Consider the following 23,696-nt stretch of genomic DNA (forward strand, 5'->3'; position numbering starts at 1 on the left):
TTTGAGCTGAGCACTTTCTGTCCGAGCTTATAAGCTAAATACACATTTTAAGATTTACTTGTTTCATTAAAATTATCCTCAAAATGTTCAACAATTCAGCTACACTTGGAGTGAGTGCTGCAAGAGCACCTGAATGATTTCTTTTTCTTCGAGTTCACTTTGATTCACACACCCCAGTGAAGCGATTTGACCTATTTGAGCCTTTTTTTTCCGCCACGCCTTTCTTGCTTTGATACCATCAAATTGAGAGTATGAGTGGGATTTTTGGGGGAAGAGTTTTTGCTGGCCCTTGCTTGTAATGTTGTTATATTTGTCCAAGCGATACATCATAGAGATCATGGTGAAACCTGGCAATTGACAGTTGAGATATGCTGATGTGAATCAGGACTGTGAATGGTCTGCAGTCACCTCATGTTACCGACATTAGCCCTTGCTGAGAGAGCAGAACTGAGGATTTAACACTTGATCTCATGGAGACAGCTGCATCCAGAAAGATCACTTTCCTCACCGTCCACGCTCTGGACCACCTACTGAAAGCTTAACATCCAGATTCCAGCAGTCCTGGGAATCAATTTGGTTTAGTGGAATGTCTTTTAAAAGCTGCAGCTAAGGAATAATCCAGCATTGCTGAACCTTCACAGGGTCATTTCAGCCCAATTGAGGGGTAAAAAGTATTTTCCTATTTAACCCTGTTGGTATCTAGCTATGCAGAGAGTTGCGTAAATCATCCTGAGAAAAATGTCCCTTTTGGATGCTTTAGAAAAAATGCGTTTTTGTGATTTGGGTGACCAGACCCTTTCAATTCAAATGTAGCCTGCATTAAATGCTTCCACTTTTTGGCTCAACCTGAGTTTAGCATTTTCCATCTCCTAAACTGAGCTTTGGGACTAACACAATTTAGGACTCTTGCATTGCCACTAGGCTGCTGTAGCCCTTAAAGGGCAGAGAATAGGCTATCACAAAGGACAAGCTTCCACTCAGTACACAAGCCCTGTGTGTCATGGTTGACCTTTCCTTTCTCTTGCACTGTCTTAACTGATTAGCTTTTCTCAGTGGCAGATACACCACAGCTTACCACCACTGCCTAAACTCAGTCTGATAACAACTTGAACAAACTCCTCCACTCTGACATAACATCTGAGTATGAAGGGGCAGTGGGCTGATAACTGTTCTCCTCTTCAGTGCCATATTCTAACCGCCCTTGAACTCATTTGCTCTTTGAGGGCAGCAGATAACTCCTATCTACAGATGTGTTAATTGGGCTTTCAGAAGGAAGACAGCATATTAAAATAGTCTGGGGGCTTGCTGGCGAACCAGACCAAAGCCTCTGGAATTCACATGTGATTCAAGCTGACCTTCATCTAATGTGCAGTGTGGGGATCATGCAAAGCTGGGCTGAATTAGCTATGCCTACACTGGCAGAAAAAATAGACAGTACCACAGTAATTCGAACTACCCAAAGAAGTGCCCTGGACCCATAAGATGTGGTGCATAAATTTATTTCAACATATGTTAACAGTTTGTTCTTTTTTGGATTTGTTAAAGACACAATACATACAGTATTTACATTGGATTATACAACAACACTTTCTGGCAGAAAACAGTTTGATTATTGGATCAGGATAAACTGGGTTAATGGAAGGCTACTCCCTAGAGCTTTGAAAAAAAATTATGTAATATGACACTACGTCATTAAACTTAACAAATCCTGCCAGAACAGTCCGTGAAAACAACTGACAGTCTAATGATGCTAATGGCTATTATGTTTAACAAAGCCACAGCTGCGTGCTGTGTCACTTGTCAAGTTGGAGGCTACATGTACACGTAAGTTTTGTAATGTTGTGTCATATGAAGTTGCCTCATGTTATGTTGCATTCCAGTCAATGTTGGAGGACGGAATTTCCCAGTGGAAATTCCCAACTTCCGACCTCAAAGTATTCCAGGTGCACGACGCCAAACGTAAACAAAAAACATGGCCGACCATGACAAACTGATGTTTCTTTGCCAGGTCTACTACATACAAGTGAACTCTCCGCAGGGCCCTTGGTGGTAATGAAAAAGACAGCCACTTTAATAAAAACAAATAACTAGCTACATCAGTAGTTAATCTGCAAAAGTCAGTTGTATATTTCCTAATATTTTCACATTTTGGGTTTTCCCCGAATAACTTTTGTGCAGAGAAGATGACTTTCAGAGATTGTTTCTGTTACCAACATGGCAAATAACCATGGCAACATTTTTCGACATCAACAGGTTTTACTACATGACGGTATGTATTATTTTTATTAATACAGACACATATAATTTATGTTGACTTTTAGTTGATGGTTTACCATTTACAATGTGCACTTCCATGGGTGCTGCCATTGTTGAGTGACATCTAACAAATGCTTGTTCATAAAGTCGGTGTAGATGGATTTTCTCCGAGTTGAGAAGTAGGAACTCATTTCATTGGAGTTTTTCTTGAAGGAATTGGAAGTTTTCAAGTTCATAGCTGTCTGGAATGCACCTTTACTGTAGGTTGAGTCATGTTGTTTTGCACCATGTTACGATGCGTCATATTACATTAGGTCACGGTACATTGTTCAGGTTCATTGCGTCATAGTGCAATGCTTCGTGTTACATTGCGTCACATTACGTTGAATCACATTGCACTGTGTCATGTTATGAGGTGTTACATAATGTTGCGTTTTGTGGTATGTTGCGGTAAATTACATTAAGTTATTTGCATTACATGGAGTTGCATTAGCCTACTTGATATTACATCATGCACACCGTCCATCTAATCCCTGTCTATGTAAATCCCACATTATCACATGGGCAAAATAGCAAGATGTTGGGCAGCGCTTATTAACATTCCACTACAATCTAGAGACAGATTACCTTTTGAAAGATCATATGAGGCAGCCGGCATCTCAGCATACAATGCACCCCTTTGACAACTCTTCAACCTCAATCAGGTCACCACCTCAGAATCGAAAGTACAGATGGATAGAGACAGGGAAATTGATAGGGACCATCAACAGCCTTGATTATCCTTGATGAGACTGGATAAAGACTTTGGTCTGTGAAGTGGCTCATAAAATACAGGAATATGTGTATCTGCAGAAATGTGTCATCCAGCATAATGAGCTAAGCAACTGCCATGAGAGCTGTGGGTGACTGGGAGGGGGGTTGGTGACCAGTTGTTTCATTTTGGCTCAATTAGACTTGATTTTCAAGGAGAGGACAGAAATCGAACCAGAAGAGCACTGGCACTGTCACTATAGCGACAGAGCTGATGGGCTGTCATGGGAGGAGTGGGGAAATAAGGAAAGTGAAGACAAGCACACACACACACACACACACACACACACACACATAGACACACACATACCTGACATGAATAACACAATTCAAGCTAGAAAAATAATGTAATGAGCATGCACCGAAGCATTCACACTGAACATACTGAGCTTTTTAGATGCTTTCATAATTAGCAGTGGGTCTTTGGATGCTGTAGCTGTGCGCAGTTCAGGATCAATCATCAGCTCCCAGAACAGCAATGGCTAACACAGAGGTCATCCCTCCACACAATAAACACCCGGGCTCTGCTATTAGAGTGATACAGAGGCAGGAAGATTAAATTAAAGGTGAGCTTAGGGGGTGCAACAACATATTCTGAGCAGTTGGGATTGTATGCTACCGTTGCATCTTGATAATCAAATATTATTATTATAATTGGAACACCTTTTGTGATGCTGGGAAATTAATTTGTAAAGTGTCCTCTTAAAGCAGCCCTCAGTGGCTTTAACTGATTGAATGAAGACAGAATGGGCTGTACTCATTGACAATCAGGAAGCACGGTGATTTGACACAGGAAACGGATGTCGCTCATGATACAGTTATGGTGACAGGAAAATGCACAAACAAGTGATGTCTATTCAACAATTTGTGTATCATACCTGTGTCAAGAGAACTTGGTCCAGTTCAGATAAAACCCAAACCAATACAAAAAAAAAAGAGAAGAGCAGCTGCTACCATGTTATACTTGTGATAGGCTCTAGATCATATTTCTATATATTTAATTTGTTGTGATATACTGTACATTCTGTCATATTTTGTTGCTACATACAGTGCTGCCCCCATATTAACTGTAAAACCCTAAAACCCATTTCCCTGTCATAGAAAATTAGTACCGCTACATAGTTGAACTACCTCATACTACAGTGCACTCCAATATCAAATTATGTACAATATAGAGTTGTAGTTTTCACTAAGAGTTCTCCTCCTTTACAAAAATCTTGTGCTTTAACATTTGAAACACACACATATACACATCCAAACACACACATTGGGTAGAAAAGAAACAATAAAAAGACATTTCTTCTCCTCTTCTTTGTTCACCACCCCTTTCACTCAGAATATGTACAATCCCTGTATTATATTGTGTTACATTGGAAATGAATCTCATTGAGAGCAGTTCAAAAGTGGCAGATGTGTCTTCCAGCCAGTCAATAGATTTCCATTAAGAATAAAACAGGAAATGACCCACTGAAGTGTCCTGAGGTGATGCCTGCCTCACTGAGAATATGTCTCTAAATCTAAACACTTACATGAAAAGACATCTCATACAAACTGCTACATTAAGGCCCCCCCCCCCCCGCGCCACCTTTTCTCTTTATAACACTTTCACTTGAAAAAGTCTATGACTAATTTTCTGCATTGAAAGTTGTCAGGAAGTCTAAGAAACTGCAGTCAAATGTAGTTTGCGTAGATTGCCCCCAGATCACCGGCCTCCAACTGAAGTTTTAGCCTCCCTGGAGCTAATATTCTGAGATAAATAAACAATGTTAAAGAGACATAACATAAACACAAGTAAAGAGACTTGAAGTGATGAGTGACAAAAGACAGAATCTGTTTTTATGTAGTATCTAGTTATATAATAATTAGCACCACCACAGTGTATGGGCAGAAAACACAAATGTCTGGATGGCAGAATGAGCTGCTGAGATTAGCAACATCAGCGGACTCTCAAACACTGCCTGCATGGCTTCTCAGCTTGGGAAGCAGTCTTTGGTCACAAATCAAAACCTAAACGGCATGTGCCAGTGAAAAGCTGTCCAAGTGTGTACCGATGATTGATGATGTCCATTTCCACAGCCGGGGATGTGAACCTGAGCTTCTCTTTCATGGTTAAAGTACCTCTCCTTTTTCACTGGAGTCTCTGTGGTAGTCATTAACACCTCCCCACAGCTTGTTATTACTGTGAAAAGCCATCTAGTCTCCACTGCTAACATTAGCGTGGTCACACACAGATTTCAATGGCAGTTGCCATCACCATCTGGCTCTTGTTCTTGTCTCGGCCAGGAGACTGGTGCTGTCCGGGCTCCTCTCTGGGAGATAGCGGGTCGGAGAGGACACTACGTTTGAGCGGTGCCGGGCGCAGGCAGGATGTTCCAGGAGGTGTGGAGGGCTCAGGGTGTCTGTGGGAGGAACGTGATGAAGCGGAGGATGAGGAGGAAGTGCAACTGCCAGTGCACACTCCCGAGCTTGACCTCTCACCTCTCTTGGCTCTGCAAGACGCTCTGCGCCTGAGCTCGCTGACCAGCTCGTATTTGACAAAGCAGAAGACGTCCTTGACTCCGCAGCGTTTTTCCGGCTCACCGGCCAGCAGCCTCTGAAACATGCGCAAGGCATCATCAGTGAAGCGGCGCCACTGAGACGGGTACGTTCCCACAGGGCACCCTGCTTTCTGCCAGCGCCGAAACTCCTCGTAGAAGGCGTCGGCCGGCAGCGCTGCCTCCCAGGGGAAGTTGCCTGTCAGCATGCAGAACACAAGCACGCCAAACGCCCACACATCCAGACTGGTGGTTACAAGAAAGCCCTCAGCACGGCTAGCACGGCACACCTCTGGCGCTGTATAGGGGATGGTGCCACTCACCCGTTTCACACGGCAGCCCACACGTCGGGTCATACCAAAGTCGGCCAGCTTAATGCGGCGGCACTCGCGGTCAAATAGGAGCACATTCTCAGGTTTGACATCCCGATGCACGAGGTTTTTACTGTGCATAAAGTCCAGGGCCAAGCCCAGTTGTTGCATGCATCGTTTGACCATTTCCTCTGGCAGACCCACCTGGGAAGTAGAGAGAGTGGAGGGAAGGAGAAAGTGTTAAACACTAGAGAAGATTTTTGATTGATGCAGTCTAAAAGACACAATGCATTGTGTAGGATGTGAGACTATGGGAGGTGATACAAGAAAAGAGCTATGTGGTTAGTAGGTTACGGTCCTGTTAAAAGAATAGGTGACGGTTATATTTAGTGGAGGAATGAAATGGATGGATGGAAGGATGAGAAGTCATACGCTCCAAAACGGAAAACTGAAACAAAAGAATCTCCGCTGCAACCATTTTTAATGAGTCTTTAGAAGAACCTTGAAGTCAAGCACTCCCAACACATCAACTGGAATAGCACTGAAACAAAGTGAGAGCTCTGTGCGGAGAGAAAACCAGGACGAAGACAAGGCTCCAATCCCAGGAGAGCTTGTTAAAACTGCCGTGTCTGAACATGACGACTGATTGGAGCAGCTCTGCCTGAGTGAGGATGGTGATTGGTGAAAGGAAGGATGATAGCATTACCTGTGGGGGGATGATGTCGAAAAGGTCCCCAGCAGGGGCATATTCCTGTCCAAACACATAGCTGTCCTCTGTCTCAAAAAGCACGTCCAGGACTTTGATAATGAAAGGGCTGCAGCTAAGTGAGCCTGTTAGACTGTACTCCCGCAGGAAACTCTTGAGCTTCGTCTTGTTCTTGGTAACAAACTTCAGCGCCATTTTGTTGCCTGCAAAAATCAAACATGAACATGTAGAAAGTTAGACAAAATTTAAGCTCTGCTGTATTAAACCTGTACATTAAAAAAATTACAGCCAACATTTTAATATCTAAAACACTCCAAATTTCATCCAAGGCACTTACATTTGGAAGTGTTACCTGATATTAAAAGGGAGTGAGAGATTTCCAAACTACCCAACCCTGACTTTGTAACAGCTGCTACATTCATTCATATTAACATGTACTGTGAATGAATCTCACCTCCATTACACACATAAAACCAGCTGTTTGTGATCACAGCTGCAGAAATACAGAGACTCTTTAGTGCACACACAGCACTTTAAATCTCTGCTGCCCTCTCAGCCTCACTCTGCACTTGCTGCTCTCTAACCTTGATTTTCTTACAACCAAGGATTAAACAGTAGACCTAAAAAATCTTTAACAAACCCTTTCAGCTGAAATTAATTTCTCGGCACTGTGCCTTGAGAATTTGTAACATGCTGATCTGCATCAACTGGTTGTCCTCATAATGTGGATTTGCTTTCCAAAATGTCTTTTTTTTTTGGATTTATGCTTTTTTTTAGATGGTTGACAGTCAACTAATTAGATAAGGTTTTGAACACATTTTGAACCCCCGATGTCTTAACCAACTCACCCTGTGTCCGGTGTGCCACCAGGTCCACCTTGCCGTACGTGCCCTTCCCCAGCTCACGAATGTGCTCATATTGCTTGGCTACGTCTGCTGCCGACAGAGAGGTGATGGCCAGTGCCTGCATGTCCTCCACAGGCACCCCTCCACAGTAGCCCATCTTTGATGTCGGGGAGCCCCCACCGCTGCCCACCCGTCCCGGCCCAGACGGAGAAAGAGACAGGCTCGCCTTGACGCTGTGAGGCAGACTAAATGGAGAGGAGACAAAACTGCTTAGAGCCAGGCTTTCATCTGCTATGGTGACAGCAGGCCATAAACATTTTATGCATGTATGTGTTTATGACAGAATGCTTCTCATTATCTTTGTTTGTGGCGCACATCTGTATATTCTTGTCTGGCTTTAACAGCCCTTCATTTCCACACAATCAATTCAGGGAAGGCATCAACAGGGGAAGTACTTTCAGTAAATGTATTGGACTTCCTTCTATCCCTCTAGATCACTCTGGCCAGCTTTCAGATATGGCTGGTCTCAGACATCACTTACTGGCATACAGCTAGGGAAAATCAATATGACCAGGCAGAAGGACAAACAAATGCAAACAAATGGAGAGTGCTGACCGCTTCAAGGTGTATACATACTGGTAAGGCATGCCACATATCATATGTGACTACTCTGAAGTGTTCATACATAGACTACAGTAGAAATAATCAGTGGGGCTGTGAGAAAAGGGGATTGCATAGCTTTGCCTGGAAAACACATTTGGTTTCTTAGTATTTCAGTCAAATTGCTGAAGCTGAAAAAAATTATAATGCTGCAACAGAAAAGTTATTGCTGACTTTCAGAAGTGCCAAGTTTGAAATAGGTCAAAGTGATCCTAGGAGGGGAAAATATTGCTGCTTCAAATGCAAGCTGAGATAGAGTCAGACACCCTAAATGTGCCAAATGACAACAATTTAAAAATCAGAGATGAGTATGACTGAAGTGAATATGACTGTACATATTAGTGTCTGTCACAGTGTCTGAGCAAACGGTAAGCAAAATGAAAGACAACTAAAACTATTGAACAAACTGCACAAAATGGACCTTTTGAGGAAATGAAGTGGATCGCACTAATGATCTTACCCATGGTATCCATCTCTCTTCAACCCCACTCCCTCCACGCACAATCAAATTTAATCGTCCAATCATGCACAGCACGCACACATATGCACACTAATAAGCACCAAATCAGCACAAACAATTTTGCTAACGGCCTTTATCATCCATCATTCAAAGACAACTGCTTTGCTCTTTGTTCTTCTCTCCCTGCAGCCAGTTTCACAGCACCACTGGTTTAAACGAGGTCATCACAAGTATGTCCGTGTCGGTTGGCAGGTGCATTTTGGGGGAAAAATAGAGCTGAATTAATGCACAGTAGCTAATGTACAGTGGGTGAAAACAAGTTTTGTTCAGACACTCTGAAGGTGTTGAGGTTTTTCAGCTATCTAGTGGGAAGAATGTGATAAATATAGCTATTAGACAGCAAACACTAAAATAGGCTGCGACCATTTGCAGCCTTGTGTTCTTGGCTCACCACTCTTTGTCGAAAAAAAAAATATCACTGCAAATAGAAAGAGTGCCCTGTGTACCGTATGCATCTCTGTAAATAACACTTGCTTCTTGATTTTATCATAAGCATGTAAGATGGTTATATAAGAGATTATGAATATTGTAGCCTACTCATGCTGAGCGTGCCCACTGTATAGCCTTCAGCGAGGCAACACAAAAGTTGATCATTATCCAGATCAGTCTGTGGTCCAGGTTCGGTGATTAAACATTTAAACAGTACAGACAGACAGACTGGAAGCCCATTTCCTCTGACCGCCCACCCTGCTTGGCCCCATAGCCTCCTATCAGCGAGAAATGAAGCAGAGCGAAGGGAGCGCTTGTTTACTGGCACTTCTTCCCGTCAGTTCCACGGGCAGAATGTGCAGCACTCCAGCATGGATCTTAATCACATTACTCAGCTCCCACCAAGACAAAAGCACACCCCACCCAAAAGCGCGGGATGCTTTGCACTCATTTCCTGTGCAGAACTGGATTAAGTGTCCTGAAATGTGATGAGTGGTTGGGAGACGGTGTTCTCCCCAGCAGCAATGATGGTTTAAATGTGAACCAGAAACTGCAGTGTAGTGCCCCGGAGGTGTGGGGATAAAGTTATGTGGTCTCTGGGAGATGCTTGTGTGTGAGTTGTTTTTGGGGGGGGGGGGGGGGCAGGGAGGTCTGATGTATCAGTCGCACACTGACAATATCAAAGGCCCTTTGTGTTCCTACCTCTGAGGGAGCAGCTGTGAGCCTCCGCACGACTCAGCATTCATGCTCGACCACAGCCACATGCCCCACTGATCTCCCATGCTGCCCTCTGCACCTCTCCTGTCCTCTCAGGCGGCTGAAGACAAGGTAACAGCAACACGCTCTACATACAAATGGGGATTTGGCTTGAGACACATTTTAATGCCTGTGGGGTTTTGAGCCAGCCACACTCACTGCCTTTTTAAACCTTTAACACATATTCCGATTCTCATTTCAATGTTTGTGATTTTCACGTTTTAATTTTGATGGAAAAATCTGTTTTCCAGACAATAATTTCCCCTCAAATACATATTGACAATCTCGGCCCATTTAGCAATTACTCAAACAGAGCTGAGTGCATTTGCAGGGTAACATTCTTAAAAAAAAACCAGGTTGTTCCCATAAAAAGGCAAAACATCCAGTTTTACGTCCTAATAAGCACAGCAACGGTCTGGAAACCTGTTGTGGCTGACTCCACGTGTCACACATGAGATTAAACTGCAGGAGCAGCTGACCTTTTCTTCTACAAACACTTAGTTGGAGACGAGAACAGAGATGAACCCTGTGATGCCACTGCCAATTGTCTCTCTTGTGACAGGCTGACTCTTAACAGCCCCAGGGGGTGTTTATGCCCAGTGTGTTCCCTCTGATCTCGAAGGGCTTACACTCTTACTGTGGACCTAGCCATGCTAGCGTGGCTCGAGGGATGCTAATGTTGGTAGGTCGCTTGGTTGATCTGTCGTATTGAATGGGAGTTTTCTGCTATTGGCAACTATTCAAAACATTGATGATCTACAGAGGATGAATCCCACTGACTTGTTTACATATTTAAGTATGTTCAAGGTCGTCTTCAATAGCGGGTCTATTTCTTCCCCGAACACTAACTGCAGTAACTTTAACAACAAATAATTGTGCATTCAGTGAGCTATTGGCTCTCCCAGTGTAAATTATGTGTGTGAGACAGTTGCAATGAACTGTGACAATACATTTATTAGCTCATAAAGACTTCATAGAGGTGAGGTTCAAGCATGAATACATATTGACATATAGGAGCTAAATTGTAATCGTGGAAGAAATGAACATTTGGGCAATAAAATTGAGGTTGTGCCTTCGTCTGTGACAAATGTATTTTAGTGTAAACATAGCATCTCTCTAAAGTGTGAGGGGGGTATCAGAGTCAGCAGCGTTTACACACAGCGTTGGCCCGTTTTAGTCCAGCCGTCCTTCCTCCTCTCCTCTTTGTCTCTTGTCTGTTCCAGAAAATATAAACAAGGGACTAATGAAAGAAATAACTAGATTTCAGAGCCTGCCTCACATCTCTACCTCTCTCCGTTACTAATGGACTAGTTGCTTTGCTCTTGGCAGAGGAGTCATTATGGGTGAAGACTGATCTCCTGTGTCCAATTTACTGTCAAAATGCCCAACGTGCCGTGCCTGTGGGTCAAAGGGAAAGCAGTGAGTGAAATGCGATGTGACTGATGTTGTTGCTGTCACTGTCTGTCTGAAACATAAAACAATGGTGTGCATAGACACACATACAGATGATACAGTATGTCTGCTCCCTCTGTGTGAATGCGTAGGATAAAAACAAATCACTGTGATCCTAAAACTATCTATCACTCGATCAAAAACCAAATGGACTTCCACAGGACAGCCAACTGCAGTCAAGACACTCTGTTCCCAGTTCAGGCATAACAAATGGAATCACCTTCCTTAGCCGCACAGAACATCAAAGCAGGTGAGTTGGTGGGTTTTAGTGCCTGCATCGGCTGAAGAAACCTCCCACCGTGCTGTGATACGTGAACCAGCAGCCCAGGCCACGGGCACTCACTTTGACAAATCACCCTCTCTCATATTTGCCTGCCCATATGGAGAATCCCTGCTGGGACCAAGTGCTGTGTAACTCATCCCTGACTTGCCTTGGCTCTACTCTCCTTCCCATCTCCCCTCACTCTCTCTCTACTGTATGTTACACACCCCATGGAGCTACCGCCTGCTGAAAGGTCCTGGTGGAAACACTTCCAACCGTTGGCCTCCTGCTGGGAAGATCTAAGACCTCAAGGAGGAATATCTCCCAAAGTTAAAGGGATCCAAACAAATGACTGAGAGTGGAAATTAGCTATTGGGAGTGGGACACTTGACTCGAGTACTATATGTTGACCACAAATGTCTATCAAAGAAAAAATGGCCACAATGATGAAGCCAAAACATCTCACTGCAGAATACATCATGTAGTTTGGGATTAAGGCTTTGGGATTAGAAACCTAGAGCATCTGATCATAAATGCCACGTCATCATCACGCTATTTGTTATCATCCTGCAAAAAATCATTTAGCGGTGAAATATCAATGCAATAAGCTACCCAGGGAACATAGTGTACCTCACCCCCACTCTTTCACAATCCAGTAGCCTCAAGTTCCAACAGGGAGCCTTCATGTGACCAGAGAGAGAGAGAGAGAGAGCCAGGATTGGGGGAATCCAATGAGACTGAATTGATGCATCCCTCCCTTTGTACCACACGCTATAGCCTGTGTCCCTTTGATGTCACATGCATGATAGAAATGGGACTCTAATATGAGCTCAGAAAATGGGGTCTAAAGGAGGGTGTGGCTAAATGATGTAACAGCACTGCTAAGGAGGACATTGGTTTTTTTCAATCCTTGGACTATTTCGCCCTCCACCTCAACGCAAACTAACAGTATATGATGATTTGTGATCCTCCTCATACACAATAGCTTCTAACCACAATCAATGCACTAATGTTGATTGCTGCATTCAACCTCTCTCTCTCTCTCTTTGGCTGTCTTCTATTCTAAAAATGTTTTAATTACATGGCATTAGCGAATGCAGCAAAAGCAAGCAGAGGACACAGTGTAAAAACAAGAACATAAATGAAACACAGATGAACCAAATATTAAAATAATGTAATCGTTAATAACTATAATTGGGCAAATGGAAAAAATGAATTACTGTAAACACATGGAAGAATGCATATTATGCATAGTATCCATTCACATACATACTAAAAACACACGCACACACACGTACACAGTATGACGACATGATGGAGGTTAGGATGTAATGCACAGAGATTTGTGTTGTTTCTTTACTTTCACTCAGCAGGGCACAGACTTTAAAAAATAAAAACTCTTCTTGTCCTCTATGTGTCCTAAATGACAGTGTTTGCATCCCTTCTGGTCTGTAAGCAGCCATGTTTTCCTTCAGCAGCTAATCTATTGGTAGACGGTGTCTGTCTTAGTGTGTTCTTTTTGTTTTTGATTCAAATCCTTTAAGACATTCCTTTAATGTCACTTTTCCAGAACTCATTGCATAATTGTGCATGAATGACAGCGGCCGTTTCTTTGAGTTTTGAGGCTATGTGAGGGGCAGTGGTCAGGCTGGTGTGTCTGCGCCAGCTGTTGGATTGGGTCATTGTCTGGGTTCTGCTGTTTTCCTCTGAAGCTGTAATATTGCAGTCCTTTTATCTGTCTGCTTTACTCCCAGGCTGTTGTTGCTTGAGTCATAATGAATCATTTTATGGAAGATTTGGTCTTATGATAAAGTTTGCAAAGTGGGCTACCCTTCATAAAAGATCCCATCCGTGCTTTATTTTCGGGTATCTAATGTTAAAAGTGCCTCCTTTTCATTTCCATTTTCATGTATATTAAATGTGATGATTAATTCAGGTGAAGCTGAATGCTTAATATTCTGTCTGCCTGTTGTTTTTACAGTGTTTGGGGCAATAATGCACATGTTTAGGCTAATCCGGGTATAGAGCAACTTTGACTCTGATTTTGATTTCATTTTGGGATGAACTACTCCTTCAAAGTAAAGGTCCGAGCCATTACTGCTGCTTCTCTTCACAGATACAATGTTAGTGACATAAGCAAATGCCATGTGTATTGGCTGCTGTTGCGTTTCATTTAGAGTCCATTACACAGCCTCCAGGCTTTGCTTTTACAGGGTTTGCTCTATCAAGTCAGCGGCTCATTTAAATGCATTAAAGATGAAATATCACCTGTCTGCCCTGGACAAAGTATAAAAGGGCCATTAAAAGAGGAGTGCCCCGGATGCCCTCGCATCCATCTACCACAGACTGAATCATAAAAGCAGAGTGGGAAACAAATAGGTGCGAGTATTACGAGTAATGTGGGTGAAAATAGGCATTAAGTCGCAGCTCAACCATAGAGTTAATCATAGCCTAATGACAAATAAAGCTGTAATGCTGTATAATAACTGTTGACATTGCTAAATTTATATAGCAACCTTTCAAATTTGAATGTGTAACTAATGGTGCTATATGAATACTCTCAATGAGGGTGAGTCAAAGTTCAGACAACAAGTTACTTACAATCAGTGCATGAGAATTAGGTATGAAAACAACTCAAACTCTTCAAATAAAAAACAACTGCACAATATTTAAAAAAAATCTTAAATTATCCATTTGAATACTTGGCCTATTCATAATTTTCCAGCCCTTATCTTTGCTTCTCTGCCTTTCAGAATCTTGTATCCCAGTTCAGGCATATCACGGTGCATCTATGTGTTAATCTACTCACCTGCTGGCGACCTGTCTCTCTCCTCCATGGTCCTGCATCCGCTCGGCGAGCAGAGCTTCTGCGCTCTGGTCCGCTTGGGTCTGCGGGACACTGACGGATGGATCTTCTCGTTTAAAGGAAGTAATCGATCAGGTGCTAAGAACACCGTGCAGATCCCTTAAAAAAACCTCGCAGTTTCACAGCTGACAAAGGGTGGATGAGGTCCGTCGTTGTGCTTTGCCTTCTGCCCGCCCAAGATGATTCCTGTCCTGTTTCTGGAGATGCTCTTCAGTTTGTGACTTTCTTTTGGAGGCGGATTAAATCAAAGCGTCATCGGATGCTGAGATGAGGACACAGGCTGGGATCCCTCCTCTGAGCGCCCACCATCTCTACCTGCCAAGCAGCGGGAGGAGGATGCGTGTTTATCTTTCGCTTCTCCAGTGGTCCGCATGACCCAGTTCAGTTCAGCACCACCACACACTGACACATTCGTTCACATCCACGCAGGGGGGCTCGGCAAACCTCTGCTTTCTGCAGCATGCATGGACAAATCTACATGTTCCCACTCTCTCTAAACTCAGCGTCCTGCTCTCACTGTCGCCGTCAGTCTGTTTTGTCCGTCGGTCCAGCGGGACTCGGGTTGAGGGAGATGTGTTGGGGGGGGGGGGGGGGGGGGGGGGGGGGGGGGGGGGGGGGGGGGGGGGGGGGTTGGTCTCAGATGTTGCTCCTCTGCCGGTCCTACCAGTCAGTTCCCTCATTGTTCACCGTCTCCACCCTCTGGCAAACTAATACGCTCACGTGTCCACGGTCCTAGCGCCTGGCCGCTCGCGTCGAACCGTCCAACCTCAATGCGTTCATGAGCTTTTTTACTTTTGATTCATGCATTTGGAGGAACATGTCGCTCCACTCCTGCATAATTCAACAGCTTATGGCCTCAAGTACTTCGCGTGGTGACTTTGCCAACTGTCCTTATTATGTAACAGCGAGGCAAGACTTTCAATTAATTTACTGCCCTGGCAGCTCCCCTTTACTGTAGCTGCATGTTTAACAACAGGCCTCCTGCCAGGCACGTTTGCCAACCACAACAGATTGGACTGAGAAAACAGCATCGACAAAACAGGGATAACCTTAATGCATCATCATCATCAAAGACCACTGATCAGATGGGTTGATGGCTTTGGGGAGTTGGAATGATTGGAAGCTGTTTTATGTAGATAAAGATTGTGCTCATGAAGTCCCTTGGTAGATTTTTTTTACTTTCTCCCATCTCACCTCAGTCCCCAAATGTCAGACACGCAATATCTTCCATTTATTTCTATAATTTATTGGATTTCTTTCCTGCATATTATGCTTTTTCGCTATACTCTTGTTTCTGCCTTTTCTATATCTCTATCCCAGCAGTGAAAGATAAGATGTTTTGAAGCAAAAAAAACGTCAACACAGGGGAATATGATCCTCCTGTTCCCTGAAACAAATAATTTGACCCGGGGTTGGTTTTATCCTTGCTGAAGAGATGAGTTGATATTGTATAGCTGCATCTTCAGCACCTCTTTGAGACATCCAGGTGTCTCAGGCAGAGTTAGGCCAAACAGGCAGCGAGGCGAAGAGTTTCCTCATAGGTTATCGTGGGAACAGAGCTGTCATAAATCACAGTGAAGGTTAAGCACTACGGGCTGACAGGAGAGAGCACCGAGGGTCAAACACACCAGGGGGACACACCTCCGAGCTGTGAACAAATAGAGCAGGGCTGCTCCTCCCTCCCCTCCTCGCTCTGTTTTCAGACACTAGATTCACGTCCTAGTTTTTACTTTTTGTGTGTCACCTCAAGTTTTCCAAATCTTTTTGCAAGGGGGTGGCCTTGTTTTTTCACTGTCCTCAAATTTATCTTCATGCAGAGCTGCCTTGTAAACTGCAGTGTGATATTCGAGGGATATTTACCAAGGGCCTCAAGCTGAGAGGGGTCTCTTGAAGTTTGTGGACTAATATGCTTTTTGTGGACCACAATTATATTGAACATTTCATCTACTCTGTTTTTAGAGCAGTGTTGGGACTAAAATCTACAACAGAACCAAAAAAATAAAACTCAAGAAAGGAAACAGTTCATGTGTTCTCCTTCCTGTGCAGACAAAACCATGGACAACCATATCCTCTAACTGTCAGGGCACACTCTAATTAATGTTCCCATTAACTGATGAGTAAATTAATCATGTGGGAGTCTTTGAGCCGTACATGATTTCGTCATTAGGAAAAGTGGAAGAAATAGGAGGGTAACAGAAAGGGACTAAAGTCATCTTGCAGATGGAGGACATTATTCTCAGCTACACCCTTGTCTATAAATGAGTATAAATATGTCGACTTTCTAGAATTTACTTTAAAAATCTTCCCCCATCAACGTTCTTGGAAATCTGAATCCCATTCCCAACTCATTATTTTTTGCAGAAAAAACTATTAATGAGAATTAAGCAACATTTGCACTGAACAGCAGGTACTTTGAACAGAAGAGAGATTTTCACTTAAGAGAACATGTGGAGTAATATTTAGGCAGGGAGAAAGAAAGGTAAGTATTTAATTCAAAGGCATGCAGCTGGTGTTCAAAGCTCTACGCCGCCCTCACACCTCCAGGCATTGGCGTGACCCTCCACAGAAGCCTCTCTCTGTCTCTTACTTTAGCTCTCTCTTCCCTCAGATGGTTTTGACTGCAGTCACCACAACAGTCATTTTGCATCTATTTACCACAATCCAAAAACAGAATATCATATACCTAATAGTCCTCTCCTTCTCTGCTGCTGACCTCCTAAAACCTGCAATATGCATCCTCATAGCTCCTATTTTGTGGTTCTCAGGGCATTTTATTTTCCAATATGTGATCACAGGGACATCATCATAAAGCCAAATGAGACAAATGTACATGCAATTTAATAATTAAGTTTGTTTAGCACTGGGGATTTGGATGTTTCCAGAATATATCCCCATTTAATTATAAAAAACAAACAAACACTACATGCACAATATAGGGTGGATTCCCTGAGCTAACATTTTCACACATCTCAGAAGAAAAAACAAATGTCAGAATTAATTGTAAAGATCTTTTTGAAAGAGTAACTGAAAACACCAAATCAGTTCCCAGGGATTTTATCCAGGCGAGGTTGTCTAGATTAAAAAACACTCTTATTCTTGTTCTGACTATTCTCACAGTGCGTCTTATAAGTGTTCATGTTGCTTACAAACTCCACGCAACGGATGTCGCAAAAACCAAAAATTCAATTCATTGTTTATTCGTTGTTTGGGACGTGAAGTTCAATTGGGACTACATTTCCCACAATGCCACTGCGTTTTTGGTTTTTGATCCTTGCGGTTCGTTAGTGTCTAGTTGATGACGCCAAAAACATGCGCGCGTAACCTTGTGCCTCAGGAGTGTGCTGGAATCAGCTGGATAAATACCGTTTAAAGCGTTGTTGAATGTATATTTTGTCCTTTGGATTATTCGGGAGTCATGAGCAAATATATTTTACCAGTTTCAGTTTTTGGAACAGTGATTGGATGCGCTGCTTTACTGAAGTGAGGAACTCTACTATAAATTACATAAAGCCACTGTGTCATGATGGAACAGCATTTTGTATGTGTCACATTTGCTGCTGAGACGACTCTGCTATTAAATACACAGTTATATCTAATGCATACATACATTTTCAAAAAATCTTTAGGAGACTGCCAGAGAGATGTTGTTTCAAAACCTTTCTGTTGCATTATTGTGTTAGGTAGCCTAATTATGTATGTATTTATTAAGTAAGCAGTATTTTTTCTTCCCATAGTGAGGGGTCAACGCTTAACTCCTACTTTACAATTCAGTATAACAGCCCCACAGAGTGCAGCCTCCTTGGCTCAGTTGTGTAGTTGGATATGCTTCAGAAAGGCAGCATTTATAACAGGGTGTATTGGACCGAATAGATTGGGAAGGTGTTAATGACAATCTGTTCACCCATTCACAGTTAATAAGGCTGGTTTGAACTTATGCTTTGTTTTTCCATGTGTTACCTTACATATTTAATGAGATAAAAGAGCGATTTGCACAATATTTGACTTTAAGTCAAGTCCAGGACCAAATTCACATTGGTGACAATCAGGTCAAACAGTTTAAGTCCAGACTGAAACTAGAGTAAATCTAAATATTCCTTATTTTTATGTCTGTTATAAAACGAGTCAAAACCGGATTTACCTGAGAGGATCCGTTGAGCAAAACTGAGCTGTTCGCCTTATGTACCCCCATTAGTCCCCTGCTTTGTGCGCTCTGTTTATATTCCTATTCTGAAATTTGCTGTGTGGTAAAATTTAAACCCCTAAATATACAACATATATGCAAGATATAAACTGCAATAATGACGGTCTTAAAACTAGATTTTGACACAAGGACCCACTTTAAAGCCACAACACCACCATAGTCAACTCCACATAGATGTTTTCACTTATGTTGCTGATTAGACCTCTTCTCAGGACTTAGTGGATGTGAATCATCATGTAATTACAAACATAGCTCCACCTATCTTCAACCTGACAGGAGGTCTATTCACTTAGAGTAATTGAAAACAGCTGTGCTCAGCCTTTAATAATTTATTATTAAGAAGTACCTTCCTGAAGAAATGCACTGGGATTATTAGTGGGATGAGGTTTGAGGGCTGTTATATACACAGGTATGACAAACTACACCTATTTGGTACAAGGTAGAAAAAGCTTTGTCGAGGTCCAGTTGAAGCCCATCAAGAGAGACAGATCTAAGAAATGTTTTGTGTTCAATTGAGAGAAATCCATGATGAGGTGTTACAATCTCAAATGCCTAAATAAAAAAGCACTGAACTTTAATTGTTTTCATAGGAACCATGTGACTGGAGGCCGGTGTACTAGTAATGCCACCATTAATGGGAAGACAGTGGTTATAACAGGAGCCAACGCAGGCATCGGGAAAGAGACTGCCCGGGAACTGGCCAAGAGAGGTGTGAGAGGAAATATGACATCTCTCTGATATGCTGCAAAACACAATATCTACAATCTAAAATCCCCTTCCTACATCATCAGGGGGCAGGATCATTATGGGATGCCGGGACATGGGGAAGTGCGAGGAAGCTGCGAAGGAAATACGTGGGAAGACCCTGAATCCTCACGTCTACGCGTGTCACCTTGACCTGGCCTCCATGAAATCCATCCGAGAGTTTGCAGAGAGAATCAAACAAGGTGAGGAAACTAAACTTATTGCATGCAGTGATTACTGTCACTTCTCCAGTTATGTGTTCAGTTATAGAAATAAAGCACACTCAGTATCAGTGTCTATATATAATATAATCTTTATTGTCTTGCAGAGGAGCAGCGTGTTGATGTACTGATAAACAATGCAGGGGTCATGAGATGTCCAGCATGGAAGACGGAAGACGGCTTCGACATGCAGTTTGGAGTTAACCACTTAGGTACGTACTAATTAAGACAGTTTGCCTAATCTCTCTAAGAAAAATCTCCAAGAAAATAGATAGAAATCTTTACATTCTAACAACCTCTTCCTTACTCTATCACTACCTTATTCATCCTCCAGGCCACTTCTTGTTGACAAATCTTCTGCTGGATAAGTTGAAAGAGTCCGCCCCCAGTAGAGTGATCAACCTGGCCTCACTCGCCCACATTGTTGGAAAGATTGACTTCGAGGACTTGAACTGGGAGAAGAAGAAGTTTGATACCAAGCAGGCGTACTGTCAGAGCAAGCTTGCCAATGTTCTGTTCACCAGAGAGCTCGCCAAGCGATTACAAGGCAAGTCTACTGGCTGTTACATATGTGGGCATGTGTGGGAGAGAGTACGGCCTATGTTCTTGTTTGTAATTGGACATTGGATATATATAAAACAATGCTGTATGTGTGTGTGTGTGTGTGTGTGTGTGTGTGTGTGTGTGTGTGTGTGTAACAGGCACAGGAGTCACAGTGAATGCTGTGCACCCAGGCGTTGTTGCCACGGAGCTCGGGAGGCACACGGGTCTGCACCAATCACAGTTCTCGAGCTCTGTGCTCAGTGAGTATCCTGCATCCTTACTGGATTCTCAATTTAGAGAAATCAATAAATACTTACCTAAAAAACATTATGGCTTTCTGACTATACTATTTCATGTGAAAATACTCTTAACTTTGAAAATGGTATTAACTAACATAATAGTTTTGTTTTTTTTTAGCAAAATGTACTTAAAGCTCTCACTGAAAAAAAATGGCCACTGTGACTGTAATACTGTTTCCATATATAAGAAGGATTTTACTGTTGATGTTAGTTGAGGTGGAGCTATTTTTGAGCAGTATTATATACTGTTGAGTAGTATAATCCATAACAATGCATTTTTTTATTGTATGTAAAATTTTTCTGTGTAATTTGTAGCTGTCAGAAAATATAGTGAAGTCAAAAGTGCAATATTTACATCTGAATTGTAATGAAGTGTAAAGTAGTTTACTTCATAAATGGATTAAAGGTTTTAGCACATTTTTTGTACCAGAGCGTGTAATACTTAAACTGAAGTTAAAACAAATCACCAAAATTACTGGTACAAGGTTTTCCCTCCACAGCTACAATGTTCTACATCGCCCCAACCCCCTCAAGTGGAACCGCTGAAACACAAAAAGTACACATTTAGCTGACGCTTTTATCCAAAGCGACTTACAATTGCTATACATGTCAGAGGTCGCACGCCTCTGGAGCAACGAGGGGTTAAGTGTCTTGCTCAGGGACACAATGGTGGATGTCTCACAGTGGGAATTGAACCCAGGTCTCCCACACCAAAGGCAAGCATCTATGCGCCATCACCACACAAGTACTGCAGATGCTGTTGCTGACACAGCTTCTCAGTACTCTGTGAATGTTCTTGTTATTTTTTTACCCAGCGATGACTTTTTTTATTACATGCACTCAGGTGTAATAAAGAGCCTCCACTGTGGGAGACAGGTTTGTTATCGTTTACAGTCAATGAAGAAGATAATAAAAATCAACGTGTGTCACATTTGGATATAAACAAATGTAATTGATGCACATGCATGTAAGTGTTTGCTTTTGTTATGTACCACAATCAACAACATGAATCCAGTTAGTACTTGAAAGATTCTTGACACTGACCATTTAACAAGGTACTTTTATTCTGGCTCTAAAAGATCTCCTAGTTCAAACCAGCAAAACCTGTGGTCTCCACCAACCCCCCTACAGGTCCCTTCTTCTCCCTGTTGGTAAAGAGCCCAGAGCTGGGGGCCCAGCCCAGTGTCTACCTAGCGGTGTCCAAAGAGATGGAGGGGGTGACGGGAAGGTACTATGATGTGATGACAGAAAAGGAACCAGCGCCCCAGGCCCTGGATGAGGAGGCAGCACGCAGGCTTTGGGAGGTCAGCAGCAGGCTGGTGGGTCTGGAGGAGGCGTAAGAGGAGGAGGGACAGTTCGCCAAGTCAAACCAACAGGCAGAAGGCCAGAGCAAAGCTGCACATACAGACCCAGCACAGACACGGGGACAGAGACCAGGACCAGCTGTCAGTACTGTGGGGCAGTAGGTCTGCTCTTGCCTCTGGGCCAGCAGAGGATAATGGGCCTTTATGACTTGAGCTGTGCCAGTCTCATTGGAACAATTAATTGTCTGAGTCTATGGTTGTGGTTGTCTGTGTAATTGCGGTCTTTTGTACATGCCTTTATGTTCCTGCATCAGGACTTAAAAACACGTATTACAAGCAGCCTTTGATAATGGACCTTTGACTCTAAAAAAGCGAGACTTTAACATTTAAATGTATCCCTGGAAAAATATTACTTCATAATCTTCATAAACAACCGCAGTCTTGCTTGCTTCAATGCACTCAGCACTCTCAGGGGCTTTATGACCAGTAGCTTATGGTGGCTAATGTTAGCTGACTTTAAATCGATAACTCACATCAGTGCGTCAGTTTGTTTGTTTTGTTGACTCTTCTGATGCTACTCTTATACACGATTTTAGCATTTACCAGTAACAAAGTTACATACTTACTTTTTAAGTTATTTGTATTCAAACTTATTTTACAAAATTTTATGAACTGCTGAAATACAGTGCTTGCAAAGACATAAATTTACTACAATGTATACAGAAGGTGGGGTAAATACTCGAAGGGGCTTGGAGAAACATCTCATCTTAAAAAAAATAAAAGATGAACATTTGAACAAAAACTCACCAACTGTTCATCTACAATTTATTTACCTTTTGTTTTTGTGCCTGCTGGAACCCTTAAATCACATTACACCTAAACACAGAATCAGATTTATTGCCAAGTAGGTTTTCACATTCAAGGAATATTTCTTGGTGTTTTATGGTTTACAGACCATATTTCACATGCTTTACTTCACAAAGAGACCCCACGAAGAGAAGTGAATGAAGTCTCAGAAATTTGAACCATATATGCGTGGAGGGAGGAATACTGATGTGGCTTTGCTGTAGGTTCATTTAGAGTACTGCAAATTGTTTTGTTGTTGTGGATTCAAGAAGAAAATGCTGACAGATAGCGCCATCTGGCTGCCAGTAAGCATTAAAATACAGAAGTAGTTCGACATGTTTTTAAATGTTTGCACAGATCATGTGTACATTACTGCTCACCATTTATTTAGGCATGCATGTGTGTGTGTTTTAATTGTAAGCCTTTTTATTAAGGGTCAGTTTGCAGCCAAATTGTTTGACTGTGCTTGGCCTAATCCATGACAGAAACATCAACTGCTTTTTATCAAACTTGAAGACTGTATTATACTAAATAACTAGAATCACCACATTCAAAACTTAAAAACGTAGGGAATACTTTGAAAAAAAAAAGGTTGCTAATAATGTGAAGAATGGGAATTGTAGCAGAAGTGTTAAACAATGCAAAAACACAGGGTCATTTGAAGTAAACACATCATTTATTATTAAGTTTGTGAACTTTTATGTGCATTTCTGCTCAGAACTCTTGTTTACTCTTGAAAAACAAATCAAGTTACAAAAGCACTCATGTTACATCTCTGAGAAGAGTAACCATCCAAAAGTATTTTAGGGATCCTTTTCATGGCTCTTTTCAACAGTTGTTCCCTAAGCACAGATCAATAAGGGCCACTTTCTGCACTAATGCACACTGATCAGCAAAGGCTCTGAAACCGTAAACCCCGGATCGTTAATTTCAGTGTTGGTTTACAAGTGGAGGCCCTCGCTGGTGCCATCCTAGAGGATGGTGCTTAATGCAGAAGAGCAACAGAAGCAGTGGGTTTTCTTTTGCTCTCCAGATTGTCAAAGACCTTACAGTCCCTGGAGCATGAAGCTTTCTGATATAGTTTCACTTTCTGGCATGAATCAAATGACCTCTGAAGTGTTGTTCTCACAG

At 42.4% G+C, this 23,696-nt stretch overlaps 2 protein-coding genes across 6 annotated transcripts; one reads left to right on the plus strand and one right to left on the minus strand.

The window, feature by feature from the left end:
* Positions 1 to 1,501: 1,501 nt before the first annotated feature.
* sbk1 (SH3 domain binding kinase 1) lies at positions 1,502 to 18,665 on the minus strand. 2 transcript variants are annotated; one of them, XM_046069353.1, is made up of 4 exons: positions 18,546 to 18,665; positions 7,466 to 7,707; positions 6,618 to 6,820; positions 1,502 to 6,115 (listed from the first exon to the last, which is right to left on the minus strand). In XM_046069353.1, the coding sequence occupies exons 2-4, from the start codon at positions 7,617 to 7,619 to the stop codon at positions 5,288 to 5,290; spliced, it is 1,185 nt and encodes a 394-aa protein (XP_045925309.1). In that variant the 5' UTR covers positions 7,620 to 7,707; positions 18,546 to 18,665; the 3' UTR covers positions 1,502 to 5,287. The 2 variants fall into 2 exon arrangements, with proteins under 2 accessions (XP_045925309.1, XP_045925308.1); XM_046069352.1 differs by lacking the exon at positions 18,546 to 18,665 and adding an exon at positions 14,351 to 14,886.
* Positions 17,736 to 22,525, plus strand: LOC123983198 (retinol dehydrogenase 13-like). Of its 4 annotated transcripts, none has more exons than XM_046069356.1 (7): positions 17,736 to 17,887; positions 19,199 to 19,317; positions 19,400 to 19,555; positions 19,681 to 19,785; positions 19,908 to 20,120; positions 20,275 to 20,376; positions 21,547 to 22,525. In XM_046069356.1, exons 1-7 carry the CDS (start codon positions 17,823 to 17,825, stop codon positions 21,753 to 21,755), a joined length of 969 nt encoding a protein of 322 aa, XP_045925312.1. In that variant the 5' UTR covers positions 17,736 to 17,822; the 3' UTR covers positions 21,756 to 22,525. The 4 variants fall into 4 exon arrangements, with proteins under 4 accessions (XP_045925312.1, XP_045925313.1, XP_045925310.1 ...); XM_046069357.1 differs by lacking the exon at positions 21,547 to 22,525 and adding an exon at positions 20,916 to 21,375; XM_046069354.1 differs by lacking the exon at positions 21,547 to 22,525 and having other exon boundaries at positions 20,275 to 20,891.
* The last annotated feature ends 1,171 nt before the right edge of the window (positions 22,526 to 23,696 follow it).

This window comes from Micropterus dolomieu, linkage group LG14 (assembly GCF_021292245.1).
Source record: "Micropterus dolomieu isolate WLL.071019.BEF.003 ecotype Adirondacks linkage group LG14, ASM2129224v1, whole genome shotgun sequence".
Lineage (NCBI taxonomy): Eukaryota > Metazoa > Chordata > Actinopteri > Centrarchiformes > Centrarchidae > Micropterus > Micropterus dolomieu.

What these genes read in the sequence shown, in the direction of transcription:
- sbk1 (XM_046069352.1), bottom strand. Translation starts at nt 14,388, where the DNA reads ATGCAGGACCATGGAGGAGAGAGACAGGTCGCCAGCAG. An exon ending in GAGAGACAGGTCGCCAGCAG is followed by an intron (nt 7,708 to 14,350) that starts GTGAGTAGATTA and finishes CTCTCCATTTAG; the next exon opens with TCTGCCTCACAGCGTCAAGG. An exon ending in GGTGGCACACCGGACACAGG is followed by an intron (nt 6,821 to 7,465) that starts GTGAGTTGGTTA and finishes TGATTTTTGCAG; the next exon opens with GCAACAAAATGGCGCTGAAG.
- LOC123983198 (XM_046069354.1), top strand. Translation starts at nt 17,823, where the DNA reads ATGAGCAAATATATTTTACCAGTTTCAGTTTTTGGAACAGTGATTGGA. An exon ending in GGATGCGCTGCTTTACTGAA is followed by an intron (nt 17,888 to 19,198) that starts GTGAGGAACTCT and finishes TTGTTTTCATAG; the next exon opens with GAACCATGTGACTGGAGGCC. An exon ending in TGCAGAGAGAATCAAACAAG is followed by an intron (nt 19,556 to 19,680) that starts GTGAGGAAACTA and finishes ATTGTCTTGCAG; the next exon opens with AGGAGCAGCGTGTTGATGTA.